This window comes from Trichoderma breve (assembly GCF_028502605.1).
Source record: "Trichoderma breve strain T069 chromosome 7 map unlocalized scaffold00007, whole genome shotgun sequence".
In the NCBI taxonomy this organism is placed as follows: Eukaryota; Fungi; Ascomycota; class Sordariomycetes; order Hypocreales; family Hypocreaceae; genus Trichoderma; species Trichoderma breve.
Genome location: NW_026611593.1, coordinates 2,960,278 through 2,977,516, shown reverse-complemented (window position 1 = coordinate 2,977,516; position 17,239 = coordinate 2,960,278). Strand labels below are relative to the sequence as shown.

The following is a 17,239-nucleotide window of genomic DNA, read 5'->3' as shown; positions in this document are numbered from 1 at the left end:
CATCTCATCTCATCGGATGCTAAACAAACCCCCACGCCAACAACACCAAACGCGTGCTTCGTTCGAACCTTGCACCATCAACATCAACACCCCCAATTCCTCGCAATGTCTGGCCCTTTCCATCCCGCTCAAGAAGCTCCCGCCGCTCTCTTCCCCGTCCAGCCTCTCCAACCCCCGCCGTCCCCACAGACGCATCGTGCCCTGCGACGTCTCCAGTCCGCTCACGCATTGGGAGCCCGAGCAGCCCAGCAGGCGTCGCTCCTCTCCCAGCAGCGCCGCGAGCGCCCTCTGTCTCCGAGTCGAAGTGCCGCCGATTCTGCCGATTCTACCCTGATTGCAAATACCACTGCCCTCACCAATGCGAATCTCAACGCAAATGCTGCCGCAAACTCGACGGTGCGGACGCGAGGTCGTGCCAACAGTGATGCCACGCTACCCCCTCCACCATATAACCCGCCCGCCGCGGTAAACACCCGACGATCAGGCGTCAAGAAGCCCGTATTTTCGCATGGCCATCTTTCCCTGCAGCAAATCATCCGCGAAGGTCCCAACGATGGCGACTTTAACGGCGCTTTGGAGAGCGCGAGGTGGAAAGTCATTGACGAAGGCGTCAAGGCTGCCGAGGATGGAATGGTGCAACATCCCTCCCAGAAAGTAGAGAGGAAATGAAGCTGGCTGACTCTAAAGTGTTGCGATTGGAACAGTCTCCCTTGAGAATCTACGTCTGGCTCGTCCTCCTCGACGCCCCCATCATGTCCACAGACGAGTACCTCTCTCTCATCCACCGCGGCGCCTCTCCGGCCTACGCCAAGATTCGAAACGACACATTCCGCACCTTGACTACCGATCCTCTATTCCGACGCCGCGTTAGTGAAGCGAGCTTGATCAGACTATTGAATGCCATTGCATGGCGGCTTCATGATTCAAGGGAGGAACGCCAGAGCCGTCCGGGTAGCAGCCATTCGTCTCTGCCTGCGCGGGAGACTGTGGGAGGCAGTGTCTCTGGATCCCAAGCCAGTATGATCTTAGCGAAACGAGTCAACTATATACCTATATGTCTGTACTAACACCTCGTTCCACGTGTAGGATCCGGCGCAGTCCTCGAACCAGGCGTCTACGTCCAAGGCATGAACGTCCTAGCCGCCCCCTTTCTCTACGCCGCGCGAAGCGAAGCCGAAGCCTTCGTCGCCTTCCACTCCCTGCTCACCCGCGAGTGTCCCGGCTACATACGCGGCGCCATGGACGGCGTGCACCGCGGGCTCGCCCTGGTGGACAAGGTGCTGGCGATTGTCGACCCCAAGCTCAGCATGTATCTGACGACAAAGGGGCTCTCGGCCGAAATCTACGCTTTTCCTTCTGTGCTGACGTTGTGTGCGTGTACGCCGCCCTTGCCTGAGGTGCTGCGTCTTTGGGACTTTTTGTTTGCGTACGGGCCGCATCTTAATATTGTCTGCATTGTGGCACAGCTTACCATTATGCGCTCACAAATTCTTCAATCTCAAAGGTATCTTCTCATCCTCAACTAAAAATTATTGTTATGGCTTCTAATTTTGCTTTCTAGTCCAAATAAATTGCTACGATCCTTCCCACAACTGAATGCCGATCTCGTCAAGAGCGTGACCATCAGCATCATCAAGAAGATACCAGACGACCTTTACGAAGAAATCGCCACGCACGCCATGTAAAGCGCAATGAGAGCGAGCACAATCTCCAAGATTAAATGTGATAGAATTCACAACTTAGGCCATTGGCAGGCCCTGTGAAAGCTCAGCCACGTGTTTGATGCGTCGCTAGTAATGACGACGCCGTCTTGGTTAACGAAGTTGGCATCACGGCTCTCCGGCCCGGCAGCAGTCTTGGCATCGGGGAATTCTGCTTGGAAGAAAATATTCGGAATATCTTTTCCATTTCTTCACATATGAGCACATGTCTAGACGAATTTTTATTGGTAAAATCTGGAAACCAATCTAGAGTTCGAACTGATGGAATATGAAGAAAGGAAGTCAATGCGATTTACATGCAGTTCAAGAGACGGAGATGGATGAAAGAACAATGAACCCGGCAGCATTAGTCAAGAAGACTGGGGTATTACACAGCTACCTGCATGTAGGTAGGGGATCTCTCTGCAGGGACCACAGCGCCAAGAAAGCATTACGACTCAGATGATGAAACCTGCAACCATACAAATAAATGAAAACCTAATGAGGATTTACGTCAAGGGAAAGGGGCCCCCTTGGGAATATAGCGTTTTGCGCCTGAATCTTTGCAACGAAAGTAGTACTGTAGTTTTGTATGTGGATTGATTACAGTATATATGTACTTCTAAACCGAATAAAGGATTTATGCAAAAAGTAAAAAAAACCAAGGGCCATTGTAGAAAAGAATCTTTCAAGGCCGAACATGCCATAGGCCATGCATCAAACAGGGGGGCAATCCAACAGTGCCGGTCGTGAGAAAAAGAAACGAAGCAAAAAACAAAAAATGCTGCTAGCCATTACAAAAAATAAAGAACGCCGCTTGTATCCATGCAGAAAAAGAACAAATTGAAAAGAAAAAAGTGTATACACAAGAATCGAAACCAAACCCGGTGGAGGGGGGCGCTGAGCCGCTTGTACATGTACGGTCGACTTTTTGAAATCCAAAACTCGCATATGGCTTTGACATGTCGAAAATGAATCATTGCTTTTGGAAAGTCATGTTTCTCTTGGGAGAAAGAATTGGTTTGTTGTCTCTTTTTGCTTTGCTTTGTCTCGTGTCGCTCGTGATAAATGCCAGAGATAATCATATGTTGCCGTCTAATAGGCGGGACAGCCGCCCTGGGCACGGTGAAAGGCATTGGAGAAAAACTCCTGCATGGCGGTGTAGTGAAAGATGATGCCGCCCAGGACAGCCGCGTGCCACAGGTTATGGCTGCCGCCGATGTAGTCGAAGCAGCCGGGGAACCAGCGCTCGGGAACCTTGCTGGCGTAGACAACGGCGCCGCTAAAGTAGACGAGCAGGGACTTTGTGATAGGGGAGTAAAAGTTGTAGACAAACTCGGGCCCGTGGGAGAAGTTGAGCTGCAGGATGGGCATGAAGCCGGTCAGGGCGAGGCCGACGAAGAAGCCAACGCGGGCCCAGGACATGTCGGCGCCGTTGAACTTGGGGTGCCACGGCAGGATGACGCCGGCAATGCCGAGCATTGCGGTGAGGCCCATGTACGTCCACCGGCTGATGGGGTCGCAGTAGAAGGCCGTGTACTCGGTCGTCATGATGGAGGCAGCGATGAGCAGCGAGATGCCGGTGTAGTCGACGCAGGCAAACATGGACACGGCCTTGACGTCGGCGACGGCGCTCATGGTGTGCCAGATGGTGGAACACACCAGCGTCAGGCAGGCCATCATGAAGAAGATGGCGGCAACGACAACGTCCGTCTTGGTGCTGAGGTAGAAGTTGGCGCTGCTGGGGTAAAAGTAAAAGGCCACGGCCAGCACCAGGATCAGGCCCAGGGCGTGGGACCAGATGTTGATGAACTCGTTGGACATGTTGAAGATGGACTGGACGCACTCAATCTTGGTCTCGCGGAAGCGGTAACCTCTCTTGATGTGGGGGTTGTTTCGCCATGGCGAGGGTAGTTCGTCGTACAGAAGCAGTCCCCGATCTCGTGCCAGTACCACGGCCTGCTGGATGTGCTCCTCCAGGGACAGAGCAGCCCGCACGGCACGCTCGATACCCTCGTCAACGGCAATTTTCGCCCGCTCGATACTCTCGTTGGCAACCCTGCGGCCCTCGTCCATAAATGCCTCGGCTGCGGTGGCGGCGTTGGCGAAGCCCTGCTCGCGCAGCTTGTAGGCGCGGTTTTCGAACTCGGACAGCATGCCCTCCAGCAACTCGATTCCCACGACGGCCTTGTCGTGCAGCGTCTCCGTTGCCTCCAACGTCTCCTGATACCGGGTCTCGAGGGTTTCAACCATGATGTGCAGCCTGCGTCGACCAGCGCCGATGACCTCCTCGGACGCCTGGGAGCATCTGGTGCGGACCGTCTGAAGGGTCGAGAATGCGCGGGAGATGCTCGAATCCTTGCTGAGATCGACATAGTTTTCGACAAACTCCAGGCGGCGCTCCAGCTCGGTCAGGAACAGGTCGACCTTGAGCAGCAGGTTCTCCTCGCCCTCCATGATGTGGCCGACAATGGACTTTCGCCGAGGGATAAAGAATGAGTGGCGTCGTCGTTTTGCTTGTTGGGCGTCGCGGCGCTGGTCAGAACCACTGGCAGCGGCAGTCGAAGCAGCGTCCTTGTCGTGAGCGAAGCCGCACGCGGACGTGAGGGCAGTTGTTACGCCCGCCATTTTTGATGAGATGAGAGGATGAGGAGGATTTAGGAGAAGTCAGGCGCTATCATGTCAGTTTAAAGATTCCAGCGACAATATGTCTTGGATTTCGGTTGGAGCGCCAGACGGGCTGTGTAGAGGCACGAGCGCTGATGAGTGCGGATGATTGGCCCAAAGCAAACAAGGCGGCGAAACCTGATTGATTGTCCAGAAGTTTAAAAAAAGAGGCGATAAGAGAAAAAATGAAGACGAAAAGAGAAACGAGATCTGGCTGCAAAGACGATTTGCTGATCGGAAGAAGCGGGACGAAGCGGTTAATTGGCTGGAGAGGCTTTTTGCGTGCCCCAAAAGTGCAGTTGGGTTGATGGTTCGGTTCGTCTTGATGCGGGTCGGGAGCTTAATTGGGGGATTGAAAGCCGCCAGAGGGGCCGCGATTGGCTGCGGAGACCAGGGGAAGATGCAGAAGAGGGAAAAAAGAGGGCGGCACTAGATGCAGACTGCAGCTCAACAGTTTCTGTGGTGTCTTGGTGTTGAGGATTTTGAAAGGTGGAGGGAGGAGAAGATGAAAGTGGTGAAGAAAGAATGAGATAGGTAGATGGGCTGAAAATGCAAGTACAGAATACGAAGACGAGCAAGTACAAACACAGCACAAAACCTGCGGAATAGTACAGCACAGGTAAGAACTTGGAAGTCGGGAGGCTGGTAGCTTTGTACTTGTACGTTTAGCACCGCAGCACAGCCTTGGTAAGACGAATCGGATCAAAGAACTGCGGGAGAGAAAAAAAACTTAGTGACGGACAAGCCCGAACTGTGGACGGAGTATGTTCTGCAAGAATGTGCGGGCAAGCCACGCTCCAGTATTTTTTCCAAAACAAACGGGCTCGATTGGTTTGTTTCCGCAGATCGGAGTATTTTGCCATGGGCCAGGATCTTTGTGGCCAGTGAGACGGGCAGGATGGACAGGCCTCTGGATTCCCTGTCTCTCTAAAACTACGGTAGTCCATCAGGTGCTCTGGGGGGAAGGATCAAATGGATTTCCGGGGGTTTGGGGGGTTGTTCACATGCCGACTGCTGATGTTAGTACTGGTTACTGGCTTCTTACTAAGGGACTCTATAATAGAATGAGCATTGGCAAAAATAGACGAGAATGTGTCTGATGCCATATGAGAGAATTGAGATCAGCAGCCAACCTCCTTCGTCTACATACATACAACTCGTAATACACCGTAAACCGAATTACCAACTAACTGCACTGGCGAATTGTCATCTCGTCCATCTAGGTACCTGCAGCAACCAAGTCCATTGCCACCACCATTCAGGGATTATTGCCTCCTAGGGTAATCATCCCAGCTGAAGCGCCAAAACGGCATGACTGACTGACATCTGCACGTACAAGGAACAAGGACCGGGACGGCAGACGCTCAATTGATTCGACAACGGCCTGCGTCTTTCCCTCCACACTCTCCTTTTAAACCACCACTTGCTAATTTCCCGCCTTGCCGGCTCCCGATGCTGTATGTACACGTGCGTGGCCATCCATCTCATCTCATCTCTCATTCGTAACTGGTGCATCCTCGTCCTCGTGGTGGCTTTGTACAGACGGTGCTCGGAACGCTGTGGCCCGTACAATTACGTTTCCATGGTTATTATTCAATTCTATTCTAATTCTACGTTGTTTCGTTTGTTAATTGATCAATCGATTAATACATGTAAATCACATGCAAGATTGTATTTGTACATACATCCACTTGTACACTCTCGAGTGCAGCATACAGCACTCTCACCCGCTGTAACAGCGCTATCCCTGCGCAGCCTTGCGCTAAAGAGCATTGAACCTACAGCACAGGCAAAAACACCAACCACTAGCACCCAATTCTCGTCAGCCTTGCAACTTTGCAGTTTGTCATTCCTTCATCAACCACCACCATCATCATCTCACCATCGACCACCCCATCCTCTATCTCTACCTCGGTGCTACGTGAAATCAATCACCTAATTCATCAACCAATTCATCAGTCAATCAAACAACCACCGCTCTACCATCAACCATCCTCCTCAACTTCTCAACAACATCAACATGGCCATTGAAAAATCCATCACAGACCCTTCCCTCGCCGCCGTCCTCCAAATCTCCGACCAAGCCCGCGACCAGGCCCACGCCCTCCTCCAGCTCGCCGACACCGCCAGCGACGGCCGCGCCACCGCCGACATCCAGGCCGAGATCGCCAAGCAGCAGAAGCAGCTCTTCACAAACATCTCCCACCTGCGCGGCCTCCACCGCAACGCCTGCCTGTCCGCCCGCGACACGAAGGCCCAGACCGCCGAGGCGCGCCAGGAGGTTGATCGCTTGCATCTGCAGCTGCAGAATCTCTACTACGAGCAGCGCCATCTCCAGGGCGAGATTACCGGCTGCGAGTCTTACGAGTAAGTTTCGATGAACGCCATGTTTTGTTTTTAACGTGTCAATGGCTGACATTTATGTGTTCTCGCATAGTCACAAATACCAGCAGCTGCCTCTCATTCCCGTCGAAGAATTCCTCGCTCTACGCCCCGAATACACGGACTCCAACGACGACGAACGCATGTTTGCCCGCATCGAGCACGAGCGCGAGGAGCGCGAGATCCTGGAGCAGCGCCGCCAGGAGCTCCTCAAGCGCAAGCAGAAGCTCATCAACGATAACAAGCGGAGAAAGGATGACTTGGCCAATCTGGACCAAGACTTGGAAAAGTTTATTGATGTATGTTTTATATGCCATTGGCGATTCCCTGCTATTGTTATGCTGTCGTGGTGCTCTGTGCTGATTCTTTGTTGAAGGCTGCGAAACCGATTCTCGAACTGTTCGAAAAGGCACCTTGAGACACATGATTCTCAATCGTATCTTCTCTCTCGCATCTCAGGTACACTCTCAGTGTACGGTGATATATTTACACGACTATATTTATATCAAACACGCGCGTAGCATCTAATGACGGCCATCAGCAGCCACTTATGAGACCATGAAATCACGCAGAGTCCAGTCCGTGCTCCAAACGAGACTTTACAATATCGGAATTTGGTGAGGGAAAATCGGGTTTTCAGTACATCTTGGACACAAGGGCTAGAATATAAAGTCTAGATTGGGTGGATTCTCGACCATCATAATGGCAAACCCTTTGCAGTCTTCAGCAGCTGAGTCTATCATGCTATTCCGTTGGATACAATCTGAGGTCGGACAGCTATGCTACAAGTCTATAAAAGACAGCATCAGGTAGAAAACTACGTCCTCCTCATCTCGAGACAACTACACACTAAATTAAATACGAAATACAATTCTCAAGAAAAACCATTTGCTATCGTGTTAACTACCCTGAGCCTAATGTACAAACTTACACGCGCATCTGTCGCGAGCCGAAATAATATGAGTGAATAACGCAAAGTCTCCCCGCACGGAGAACGGGCCTGTAGCAATCTACCCCTGAGAAGCTTCGAGTAACAGAGGCCAAAAACAAGAAAGCAACTCCGTCGTCTAGACGCCGCCAAGACATGTATCTGTAGTTGTGATTCTTCCCCTTTCTCCATCTGGTTGGATAGGTAGGACTAGTAGTTGAGCTCGCCACCTCCGCTTCCGTTTCCAGATACTTGATCAAGGTCTTCATAGCTCTTCAAGCTGCGGCCCTGCACGGCTTCCCGTGGACCAGCAGCCGCTCCACCGGCTCCGTCTCCCCATCGGGATCCGCCGTTGCGGTTGCGACCACCTCCACCATCCCAGCGACCGCCTCCACGGCGTTCGTAGGGTCCGGAACGGTATCCGCCTCGTCCACCGGACATTCCACCTCGACGGATGGGACCACCTGAGCGGTCATCACCCATGGCGTTCCAGCCGTTAGCCTGCATACCGGCAAACAATGAGGGGAAGTTTCCAGGGCTCATGGGGAATCCAGGCATGCCCATGACACCGTTGATTGCAAAGTTTTGCAGGTTGAAGCCACGAGGAGTACCCGAAGCTGACTGGCCGTTGGTAGGCGGGAAGTGGCCGTTTGAATTCGCGTCGGTTCGCGAGGGGGCAATGTGTGCTGGATCTGACACGTAGGCATTGATAAGTTCAAACTAAAGACCTGGTGTTAGTAGCTTCAAAAAGGGCGCGACGGGTGTATTTCAACGTACCTCTTGCTTCAAACCGTCAAGCCACTCGGTATGCCTCTTCTCCACATGCTTCTTCCAGAAGTGATCTTCCTTGAAGAGCTTGGTGCATTCTGGAACCTTGCATCTCCATTTGTGCTCATCCTCTTGCTTGACATATTTGGTCAACTCCTCGTCAAGGGCCTCCTCGACGGGCTTGCCGCCAAGCTTGCGAATATCAACAGTGCTAGGCTCGAGGATTTGCATTAGCTTATCCTCAAAAGTCTTGACCCAGTTGTAGGCACGAAGCAGCTGTTGCTCGGTTTTAGAAGACGTGTTACGGAACTTCTTGTCCCCTTCGGCAAGCTCTCCGTCAACATCATTCTCAGCATCGTTGCGTTTCTTATCAGGAAACGGCTCTCCATTAGCGCTAGCCCTGGCAACAGCCCTTGCAGAAGATGACAGAGTGCTCTGAGGACGGCGGAGATGCCCTCCTGCACACTTGCGTGTAAGCTCGTGCACAGAGTCACTCTCAAAAACGCAAAAGAAACAGAAGTGAAAGACTCTGCGCAGATACTCAATCAACAGGTCAAGCTGCTTCTTCTTCACGAGCATGTCTTCATCATCAACTTCTTCATCTTCTACAGCCCCCTCCTCCTCTTCCTCTTCTTCGGGGATACCTTCTTCATCCTCGTCCATTGCCTCGTCCATGCCGGGCTCCCGGGTCTTGGTCTTCTTGGTTGGCGCAGGAGGTATAGCAGGCTGTAGACGACCAGCGTTTTTGAGATCCTCAACTTTTTCTTCAACCTTCAAGATGGCCTGGAAGTCAGAGCCGTACTCTTCTTCATACTTGTTAACCAACCTTTGAACAAGGCGAAGATCCTTTTCAATTCGCTCCGGTGCAGAGAACAAGTCCCATAGAGCCTTCTTCCGTGGATGAAGCGGCGGGTTGTGAACTCCAACGTGGCAAACAAAGTCGCCCCGGGCCTCATCCTTGACAGTTTTGCCATTGACAGCCTCAAGGGCCTTTTCCGCAGCGGAAACCAGAGGGGGCGGTGATTTGATCGGTTCGTCACCGTCTTCGTCCTTGGGATCTGCCCGATCCATTGGCGGCGCGCTCTCTGAAGAGGGGTGGAGCATCACCCAGCCTATACGGTGATACCTCTTGCTGGGATTCGGATCGGAAAGGGACAGCCACTTGAAGCCACCCTCCTCCTCTCCTAGATTTTCCTTGCAGAAAGCCTCCAGATTTTGGCGGCTAACATGAGGAGCAATTGTCTTGATGAGCAGAGTGGGCTGGAATTGGTTCTCATCGCGGATGTCGGCTCCATTAACAGGGACTAAATCACCAACTCCCAGGATTTCGTTGGCGGCCGTCGCCTCACCCTCCTCTTTCTCGACTACGCCACCAGCCCCGTTGCTCTCGCTCTTTGGAATTCCCTCAAGGGAAAACTCGTCAAAGCTGCCAGATTCCATGTCTTGCTCCCACTGGCTGTAAGCTGCACGTCGGAAATCCTGGAGCTTTGCCTTGAACTCGTCTCTGATTTCAGGAACGTAGCGCTCTTTGAACCACTGCTCCTTCTTGTGCTCCGAAACAAAGGCCCTAGCCATCTTGGCTTGAAGTTCCTCTTTATATGCATCGTACGCCACTTGGATCTTGGCCTTTTCTTTCTCCCGGTCCTCTTGAGACTCTCGGGCGCCTCTGGCCCTTTCAGGCTCCCTTCTTCGTCCAGTTCGCGCACGCTCCTTATCATCCTTGATCTTTTCGTTCATTCTCCACCATTCGCCGAAATAGGAGAATCCAACTTGGTAAGGAAGCTTGGCTGGATCTGCCAGAGGGTTGACGGCAACGTTGGGCGACCCACTGTCTTGTCCCGGCACGTAGCGATCGATATTCGCCGGTGGTGAGGTAATGCGACGCCGGTCATCTCTGTCTCGGTCGTCTCGACCATCTCGACGTGGACGTGGCTCGTATCGGTCAACAGGGGGTGGGGAACGAGATCGTCGGCGATCTCGGCGTTCATTGCCTATGCGCAACAATAGTCAGCAAGCGATCAAATCATGAAAGGGATCACTCGGCAAGACAAACCAGGAGACCTTGCACGGTAGAATCCATCGCCTCTCTCCTCCCTGGTTCTGGAATCGTCACGGCTCCATGTTCTCTCATTTGGCGATCGGGCCGCGCCATCCCGATAGGAAGAATAGGAATCCATTCTGTCTGGCGCTAGATCGGGGAATTGGTCTCAGATTGATGGTCAATCAGATATTGTCGAACATTAGAGGCAATGGTCGTCCCTACGGAGGCTTCAATTGCAAGAGCGCCCTACTGCGTGGCGGTAAAATGGCTGTTAGAGAAGACATTCTGACCCAAGATCGGACAAGTAGTAGACGGGGGGGAAAAAAAGAATTATAAGGGAAAAGAAAGAGAAAAAGACATGAATAGCAAAAGAGCTGATGCCAAATGATGAGACAAGTAGAGGCTCGGCAGGTAGGCAGGAGGACGAGAGAGAGAGAGGAGAGGACAGAGAAGAAAAGAGGCAGAGAAATGCCGGCCGATTGCCGAAAGCTTGGTTCAAGGGGGCAGGGAGGAAGGACAATCAATGCAGCAGCAGCAGCAGGAGAGGAGAAGAAAAGGAACGGAGAGGAAAATGAATGAATGAGAATGAGGATTGAGGATTGAGGCAAGAAAGGGACGACGAACTGAATTGATAAAGCGCGGCTCTGGCGAATTGCGCGACGTGTTTGATGCGCCTTTAGGAGTGAGATAATGAGATGTAGAGGTTCAAGTTGGCAGAGGCTGAAGCATAACGAGGGTGGAGCCGAAGACGGCCGCGACACGCGCACTTGTGGGGGAGTGCCAGTGGATTTGGGGGGACGCGCACTGTGCGGCAGCGCATATCCTCGGCCCCCAATGCTTATCGGCTAGAAGTATATTCCGACACTAGTCCACTAAAGACACCTGACGCTATGCGCTGTGCACAGTAATCACAGTAGCCACATGTCGCAGCTGGCACTGTAGCTCTCCGCCCACACGTGTGCCCACTCCAGTAATGGATGTCCTTATCTAATCACGACCAGGCCTGTGCTCCACCACCGGCTGGAGAGTGGCGATCTCCGACCCCGATTGTGCCTGTCCATGTACATGTGCCCAACTTTGTTCTGGCTTCCCCAGCTTCAGAGGCGTCATCTTGCTTACTAGCCTGCATTCTCCAGCCTGCCGATTATCTTATATCTGGCTTGCCCTTCTCTCTTACTTACTTCACCGTTTTGAATCGACAATCGCTCGCGTGCCCATAGAATGCCGCACTTGAACCCGCTATATCCTGCATTGGGAATCAGCTGCCAAACGGGCTGACACAGCAGAGCAGAGCCGTCGAGATGGAGCGGTTCCAATACAACAGCGCGGTGGAAGGCTTCCGCGACGAGGAGTACCCAATGCTACAAGGCAAGTGTATCTGAGTTCTGTGTCATGATATTATAGACTCTCTTAATCTAGTCGAATCGAATCTAACATATGGACTCTTCATACAGATTCCGTATACTTGGATCATGCTGGGTCCACCCTCGCCTCAAAGTCTCTAATGGATGCCTTTGCTAAGGACATGACATCCGTGCTATATGGGAATCCCCATTCCGCATCATCACCGTCTCAGCGCTCTTCATCCCGCATAGACCAAGTCCGAGTCCGTCTGCTGGATTTCTTCAAAGCCGATCCTGATCAGTATGATTTGGTCTTTGTGGCGAATGCAACTGCTGGCGTAAAGCTGGTGGTTGAGGGCATGAGGTCCTTGCCTGAAGGCTACGTCTTTGCCTATCACCAAGCTTGCCACACCAGTGTGGTAGGGGCAAGAGAAGAAGCACACCAAAGCATCTGCCTCGATAACACGGGTGTTCGATCTTGGTTAGACGGAGAGAATCCATTCAAGCCAACAACTTTTGGTACCCCTACAAGATTATTCGCCTACTCGGCTCAGTCTCACATGGATGGGAGGCGATATCCCATCTCATGGGCCAAGGAGCTGAAGAAGAGGGAAGCTCAATCCTCGTCTCGGACATTGACGCTCTTGGATGCAGCTTCACTCAGTGCCACCTCACAGCTCGACCTTTCCGACCCTCAATTCGCTGCTGATTTTGTTGTATTAAGCCTGTACAAGATTTTTGGATTTCCTGACTTGGGCGTCCTACTTGTTCGCCGCTCTGCAGAATATGTATTCAACCATCGAAGATATTTCGGCGGCGGCACGGTAGATATGGTGCTCTGTGGAGACGAACAGTGGCACTCCCCAAAGTCTTACTCTCTTCATGAACGCCTGGAGGACGGGACACTACCCTTTCACAGTATTATTGCCGCTGACATAGCAATTTCGACTCATCAACAGCTCTTCGGCTCCATGGACCAAATTAGTGCCCACACGGCATACCTCACTCGCGAGCTATGTCGTGGCTTACACAGCTTACGACACGCAAATGGAAACCCCGTCTGCCACATTTATTCAGAAATACCAGATGATGTGGCACCTATCGAGACTGGCCCAGTTGTTTCTTTCAACATCAGGGATAGTCGGGGCCTATGGATTGGCCTCGCTGAGTTTGAGAAGCTGACAATATTGAAGAAGATGCATGTCAGAACTGGAGGCGTGTGCAGCCCTGCAGGCCTAGCATCTGCTCTCGACTTGCAGCCGTGGGAAATGAAGCGAAATCTCTCTTCTGGAATTCGATGTGGCGAAGACAGTGGGCGATTCACCAACAAACCCACCGGGATTATACGTGCTAGTCTGGGAGCAATGAATACCAAGTCGGACGTCTCTCGCTTCCTTGCTTTCGTACAAGAGTTTTTTGTCGAAGACAGCATCAAAGTACCGAGTAAGGTCAGTTCCATCACGAGAGCTGTTGGCGCTACGACAAATATTCAAGTCAAAGTTATCACGGTATATCCGATCAAGAGCTGCAGTGGCTATACCATCCCACCTGGCGTTCGCTGGGAGGTACGGCCAGAGGGCCTTGCGTGGGATCGTGAATGGTGTTTGGTCCACCGAGGATCCGGCCAGGCTCTCAGTCAGAAACGCTATCCACGGATGGCCCTATTACAACCTTTGCTGCTGTTCGACGACAATGTGCTACGTGTGAAATACCGCGGGAGCATGCTCAAAGGGCAGCCGACGCAAGTGGATATACCGCTATCCAACAATCCCTCTCTGTTCGACACCGATTTCCGACAAACAAGCTCCAGAGTTTGCGGGGAGAATATCTCCGCCCAATCATATCTTTCTGAAGAAATCAATGACTTCTTCACTAATTCACTCGGGGTTCCATGTGTACTGGCGAGATTTCCAGCAGGGGGCCGCGGAGCTAGTAGCAGGCTCTCAAAGGCTCGGATGCAGAAACATCAGCGAACAGAAAAGGCTCAGAGTGGGCAGCCTTCCCCGTTCCCTGGTGTTCCCTCTCCCCCCGATTCGGACTCTGAACAACAGCAAAGTCAACCGGGAAAGATTCTCCTTTCCAACGAGAGCCCCATTCTAATGATATCGACCTCTAGTGTAGAGATGCTGAACAAGACCATCATGGAGACTGGAGAATCTGCCGTGGATGAATCAGTGTTTCGAGCAAACATCATCGTCGAGGCATCTCCAGGTCATCATGGTCATCCGGCCTATTCAGAAGACATGTGGAGGAGAATTAGCATTGGAAACCACAGCTTCAAGCTTCTAGGGGCCTGCCAGAGATGCCAAATGGTATGCGTGGATCAGACGACTGGGGAGAGAAGACAAGAGCCGTTTGTCACATTGGCAAAAACAAGGAGGCTGAACGGCAAAGTCTATTTCGGTACACACATGCGGCATGAGCAGTTGGGACAAGACGAGGAATCGGATGGTCCAAGTCCCACAATACAGGTTGGGGATGCGGTCGTGGTGGATGAAGAGCAAGGAGAGGAGGAAGAGGAGGAAATTCCAGGTGCTGGCGGTAATCGATAGCCCGGATGCGATATTTTAAGAAACACACAAGAATAGAACGACTCTCCCAGAGCACATGAAGTTGGCTATGCTACCGGAACTATTGTCTGAGGCGTTCGGTCGTTGAATTCCTCGTTATGGCACCGCGTGCATGGATACGCGACTCGCCACTCACGCCTCGGAGCGTGGATGCTCACGGTTTGTTGGTCCATCCCCCAGTGTCCTCCCTTCACGTCTCTTTGTCTCAAAATCCCAGTGTATGCGGCCACATTCTCGCCAGGGGCTATGGAATATTCCATTCCTGGCTCTGTCCCTATGGCTTATGTAAAACGTCTCACTTGAGCTTCAGCCTCAACCCGGAACCAGCGCGTTCCTAAAAAATTATAGCCAGTGGCTGGAAGCAGATGGTAGTTCTGCATCCGTTGCCAACCACAGTTTCAAGCAGCAGGAAGCGGCATCGCTATTCACGTACAATCTGAAACTTCTGCAGTTGTTTACGGCATCTGAAGCAAAGGGCTGAATCAAACTATTGCCTATCGGAGCTTGAGCTTATTCCATTGCGGCTGCCTGGCTCTCTGGTGACTCTGACTCTACATATCATGTGGATAGTCTGAACTTTCTTAAGAGCCACGCATCGGCATGATCCCAACCTTTTTGTTTTCTCCTTTAACATTCCTCAAACTATGATTCAAATGCTTCCATCTGTACGAAAGTTACGATGCGGCCTCGACTCTGTGGCGATTCACTGGAAAGCAAATCCGCGTCCGCCCAATATGGATGATACACTGTCTTAGGTTTGCCCTGCCACGGGGCTTGAGACTTACTTTGAAGAGTTTTGCTCATATAAGAAGCGATGGGCAGCCAAATTATTCCCCTCTGCATTCTTCATCTTAACTGGACATTGCCATACGCTCCCTTTCAAACTACTCGCAATGTTCAAACTCCTTTGCGTTGTGCTGCCCGTTGTGGCGAGAGTCGCCGTGGCCACTCCAGCTACACTCAAAGCGAGATGTGACGATCCGACAGCACATCCATCACCACTTACTGAACCAGCGTCGAACTTCCCGGCTGCTGACTTGCCTTTTGATCTTCCGCCGATCGAACTTGAACCTATAGACCCCCATGATCTAGAGTCGTTTGGTACAGAGGAGCCTTGGCTATCTGTTTCCCCATCACTACCGAGTGAACCTAGTCCTGCGCCAGAAGACTTTGAGTCTCCTGCTCCAGACTTTGAGTCTCCTTCTCCAGACTTTGAGTCTCCTTCTCCAGACTTTGAGTCTCCTGCTCCAGAGGACCTTGAATCTCCTTCTTGGTCTCCTTCTCAACCATCACCGCCAGATTCCAACCCCAACTTTCCCGGGCTCGACAACACCACTGATTGGGACGATAGCCACAGCTCTAGGCAGGGATTTGCCGACTCTTCAAGAAGAAAGAATGTCGTCTATTTCACCGACTGGTAAGTTATCACACGCTTTATCGATTCATGTTAGATGGATGCTAATGATACTAGGAGCATCTATAAGGCAGGCTTTCTGCCTCAGTATCTCCCCACAAGTGATATTACCCACTTGCTCTACGCATTTGCCGGAATTGCACCGGATGGATCTGTGTAAGTTATAACTTAAAATCCCATCCAGAAAGTCAAACACTAACAACCGTTGAAGCGTCTCGTATGACGAATGGGCCGACGAGGATAAGATCCTAGGCAAGCGTGACGTCGTCCACGGTGCCATCGAGCAAGTCTTTTTGCTCAAAAGCAAGAACCGTCACATGAAGACTCTGCTCTCCATCGGTGGCTGGACCGCATCGCAAGAGGGAAAGTTTGGGCCCGCTATCGGCTCTGCTGATGGTCGACGCCGCTTCGCCGAGTCTTCTGTCAAGATGCTCGCCGACTGGGGATTCGATGGTCTTGACATTGACTATGAGTACCCAGAGACTCCAGAAGATGCGCAGAACTTTGTCTACCTGCTCCGAGAGGTTCGAGCAGCATTGGATAATTACGCAGCCCGCCATGGCCAGCGATATCGCTACCTCCTCACCGTGGCGACATCTGCTGGACCTGACCACTATAAAATTCTAGACTTGGAGGCGATGGATCAGTACATCGACACCTGGCATCTCATGGCATATGACTATGCTGGTAGCTGGGATACCGTGGCTGGACAACAGTCCAACGTCTTCATCGACCATCAAAACCCCGACAGCACAAAGTTCAGCACCGACAAGGCAGTGGACGCCTATATCAGACGAGGCGTCGACCCTAGCAAGATTGTTCTCGGCCTTCCTCTCTATGGCCGCTCATTTGAGAACACTGATGGTCTGGGTAAGCCCTACGATGGAATTGGACCGGGTACTATTGAGCCGGGAGTTTATCTCTACCGCGACCTTCCTCGGCCCGGTGCTACTGTCCACGTCAACCGATATACCCTCTCTGCATACTCTTACGACCCTTCGGCAAGGGAATTAGTTTCCTTTGATAACGTCGAGACGGCGAGACTCAAGGCCGAGTATCTCCAGAGCAGGGGTCTCGGCGGCGCCGTCTTCTGGGAAGCTTCGGGTGATCGTTCTGGGGAAGAGAGTCTGATTAGGACGCTGGCTAGAGAGATGGGTCATCTGGATTATTCCACGAATATGTTGAGCTATCCGGAGAGTCGGTTTTCCAATATTCAGAATGCATCATAGGGATCCTTGGTGTGATAGGGCGGGAGGTTGATTTTTGAACCAAATTTAATGACATGGTCATGAAGGTTTCATCGCATGGATGGCGTTTAGGATAATAAATGGATAGGTAGTTTTGTTTTAGTTAAATAATTGCCGGCTGTCTGCCTTGCTTTGTTGGCTTTAATAGAAGAGGGAATAGAGATTGCCATCTTTCAAAT

The 17,239-nt window shown here is 51.9% G+C and overlaps 6 protein-coding genes across 6 annotated transcripts; 4 read left to right on the top strand and 2 right to left on the bottom strand.

Moving 5' to 3' along the window:
• Positions 1 to 105: 105 nt before the first annotated feature.
• T069G_11089 (rab-GTPase-TBC domain-containing protein) lies at positions 106 to 1,685 on the top strand (the record flags this gene model as incomplete). Its single annotated transcript, XM_056178299.1, has 4 exons — positions 106 to 633; positions 705 to 1,017; positions 1,087 to 1,504; positions 1,562 to 1,685. 4 exons carry the CDS (start codon positions 106 to 108, stop codon positions 1,683 to 1,685), a joined length of 1,383 nt encoding a protein of 460 aa, XP_056024589.1.
• Positions 1,686 to 2,795: 1,110 nt separating this feature from the next.
• Positions 2,796 to 4,328, bottom strand: T069G_11088 (hemolysin-III related domain-containing protein; the record flags this gene model as incomplete). The annotated part of the gene is made up of 1 exon (XM_056178298.1): positions 2,796 to 4,328. One exon carries the CDS (start codon positions 4,326 to 4,328, stop codon positions 2,796 to 2,798), a length of 1,533 nt encoding a protein of 510 aa, XP_056024588.1.
• A 2,059-nt stretch (positions 4,329 to 6,387) lies between these two features.
• On the top strand, positions 6,388 to 7,167 carry T069G_11087 (fms-interacting protein domain-containing protein; the record flags this gene model as incomplete). Its single annotated transcript, XM_056178297.1, has 3 exons — positions 6,388 to 6,734; positions 6,805 to 7,048; positions 7,126 to 7,167. The coding sequence occupies 3 exons, from the start codon at positions 6,388 to 6,390 to the stop codon at positions 7,165 to 7,167; spliced, it is 633 nt and encodes a 210-aa protein (XP_056024587.1).
• A 720-nt stretch (positions 7,168 to 7,887) lies between these two features.
• T069G_11086 (arsenite-resistance protein 2 domain-containing protein) lies at positions 7,888 to 10,622 on the bottom strand (the record flags this gene model as incomplete). The annotated part of the gene is made up of 3 exons (XM_056178296.1): positions 7,888 to 8,397; positions 8,455 to 10,436; positions 10,499 to 10,622. The coding sequence occupies 3 exons, from the start codon at positions 10,620 to 10,622 to the stop codon at positions 7,888 to 7,890; spliced, it is 2,616 nt and encodes an 871-aa protein (XP_056024586.1).
• Positions 10,623 to 11,787: 1,165 nt separating this feature from the next.
• Positions 11,788 to 14,381, top strand: T069G_11085 (MOSC domain-containing protein; the record flags this gene model as incomplete). Its single annotated transcript, XM_056178295.1, has 3 exons — positions 11,788 to 11,854; positions 11,941 to 13,730; positions 13,779 to 14,381. 3 exons carry the CDS (start codon positions 11,788 to 11,790, stop codon positions 14,379 to 14,381), a joined length of 2,460 nt encoding a protein of 819 aa, XP_056024585.1.
• A 911-nt stretch (positions 14,382 to 15,292) lies between these two features.
• Positions 15,293 to 17,042, top strand: T069G_11084 (glycosyl hydrolases family 18 domain-containing protein; the record flags this gene model as incomplete). Its single annotated transcript, XM_056178294.1, has 4 exons — positions 15,293 to 15,720; positions 15,787 to 15,816; positions 15,871 to 15,969; positions 16,025 to 17,042. 4 exons carry the CDS (start codon positions 15,293 to 15,295, stop codon positions 17,040 to 17,042), a joined length of 1,575 nt encoding a protein of 524 aa, XP_056024584.1.
• Between the last annotated feature and the right edge of the window lie 197 nt (positions 17,043 to 17,239).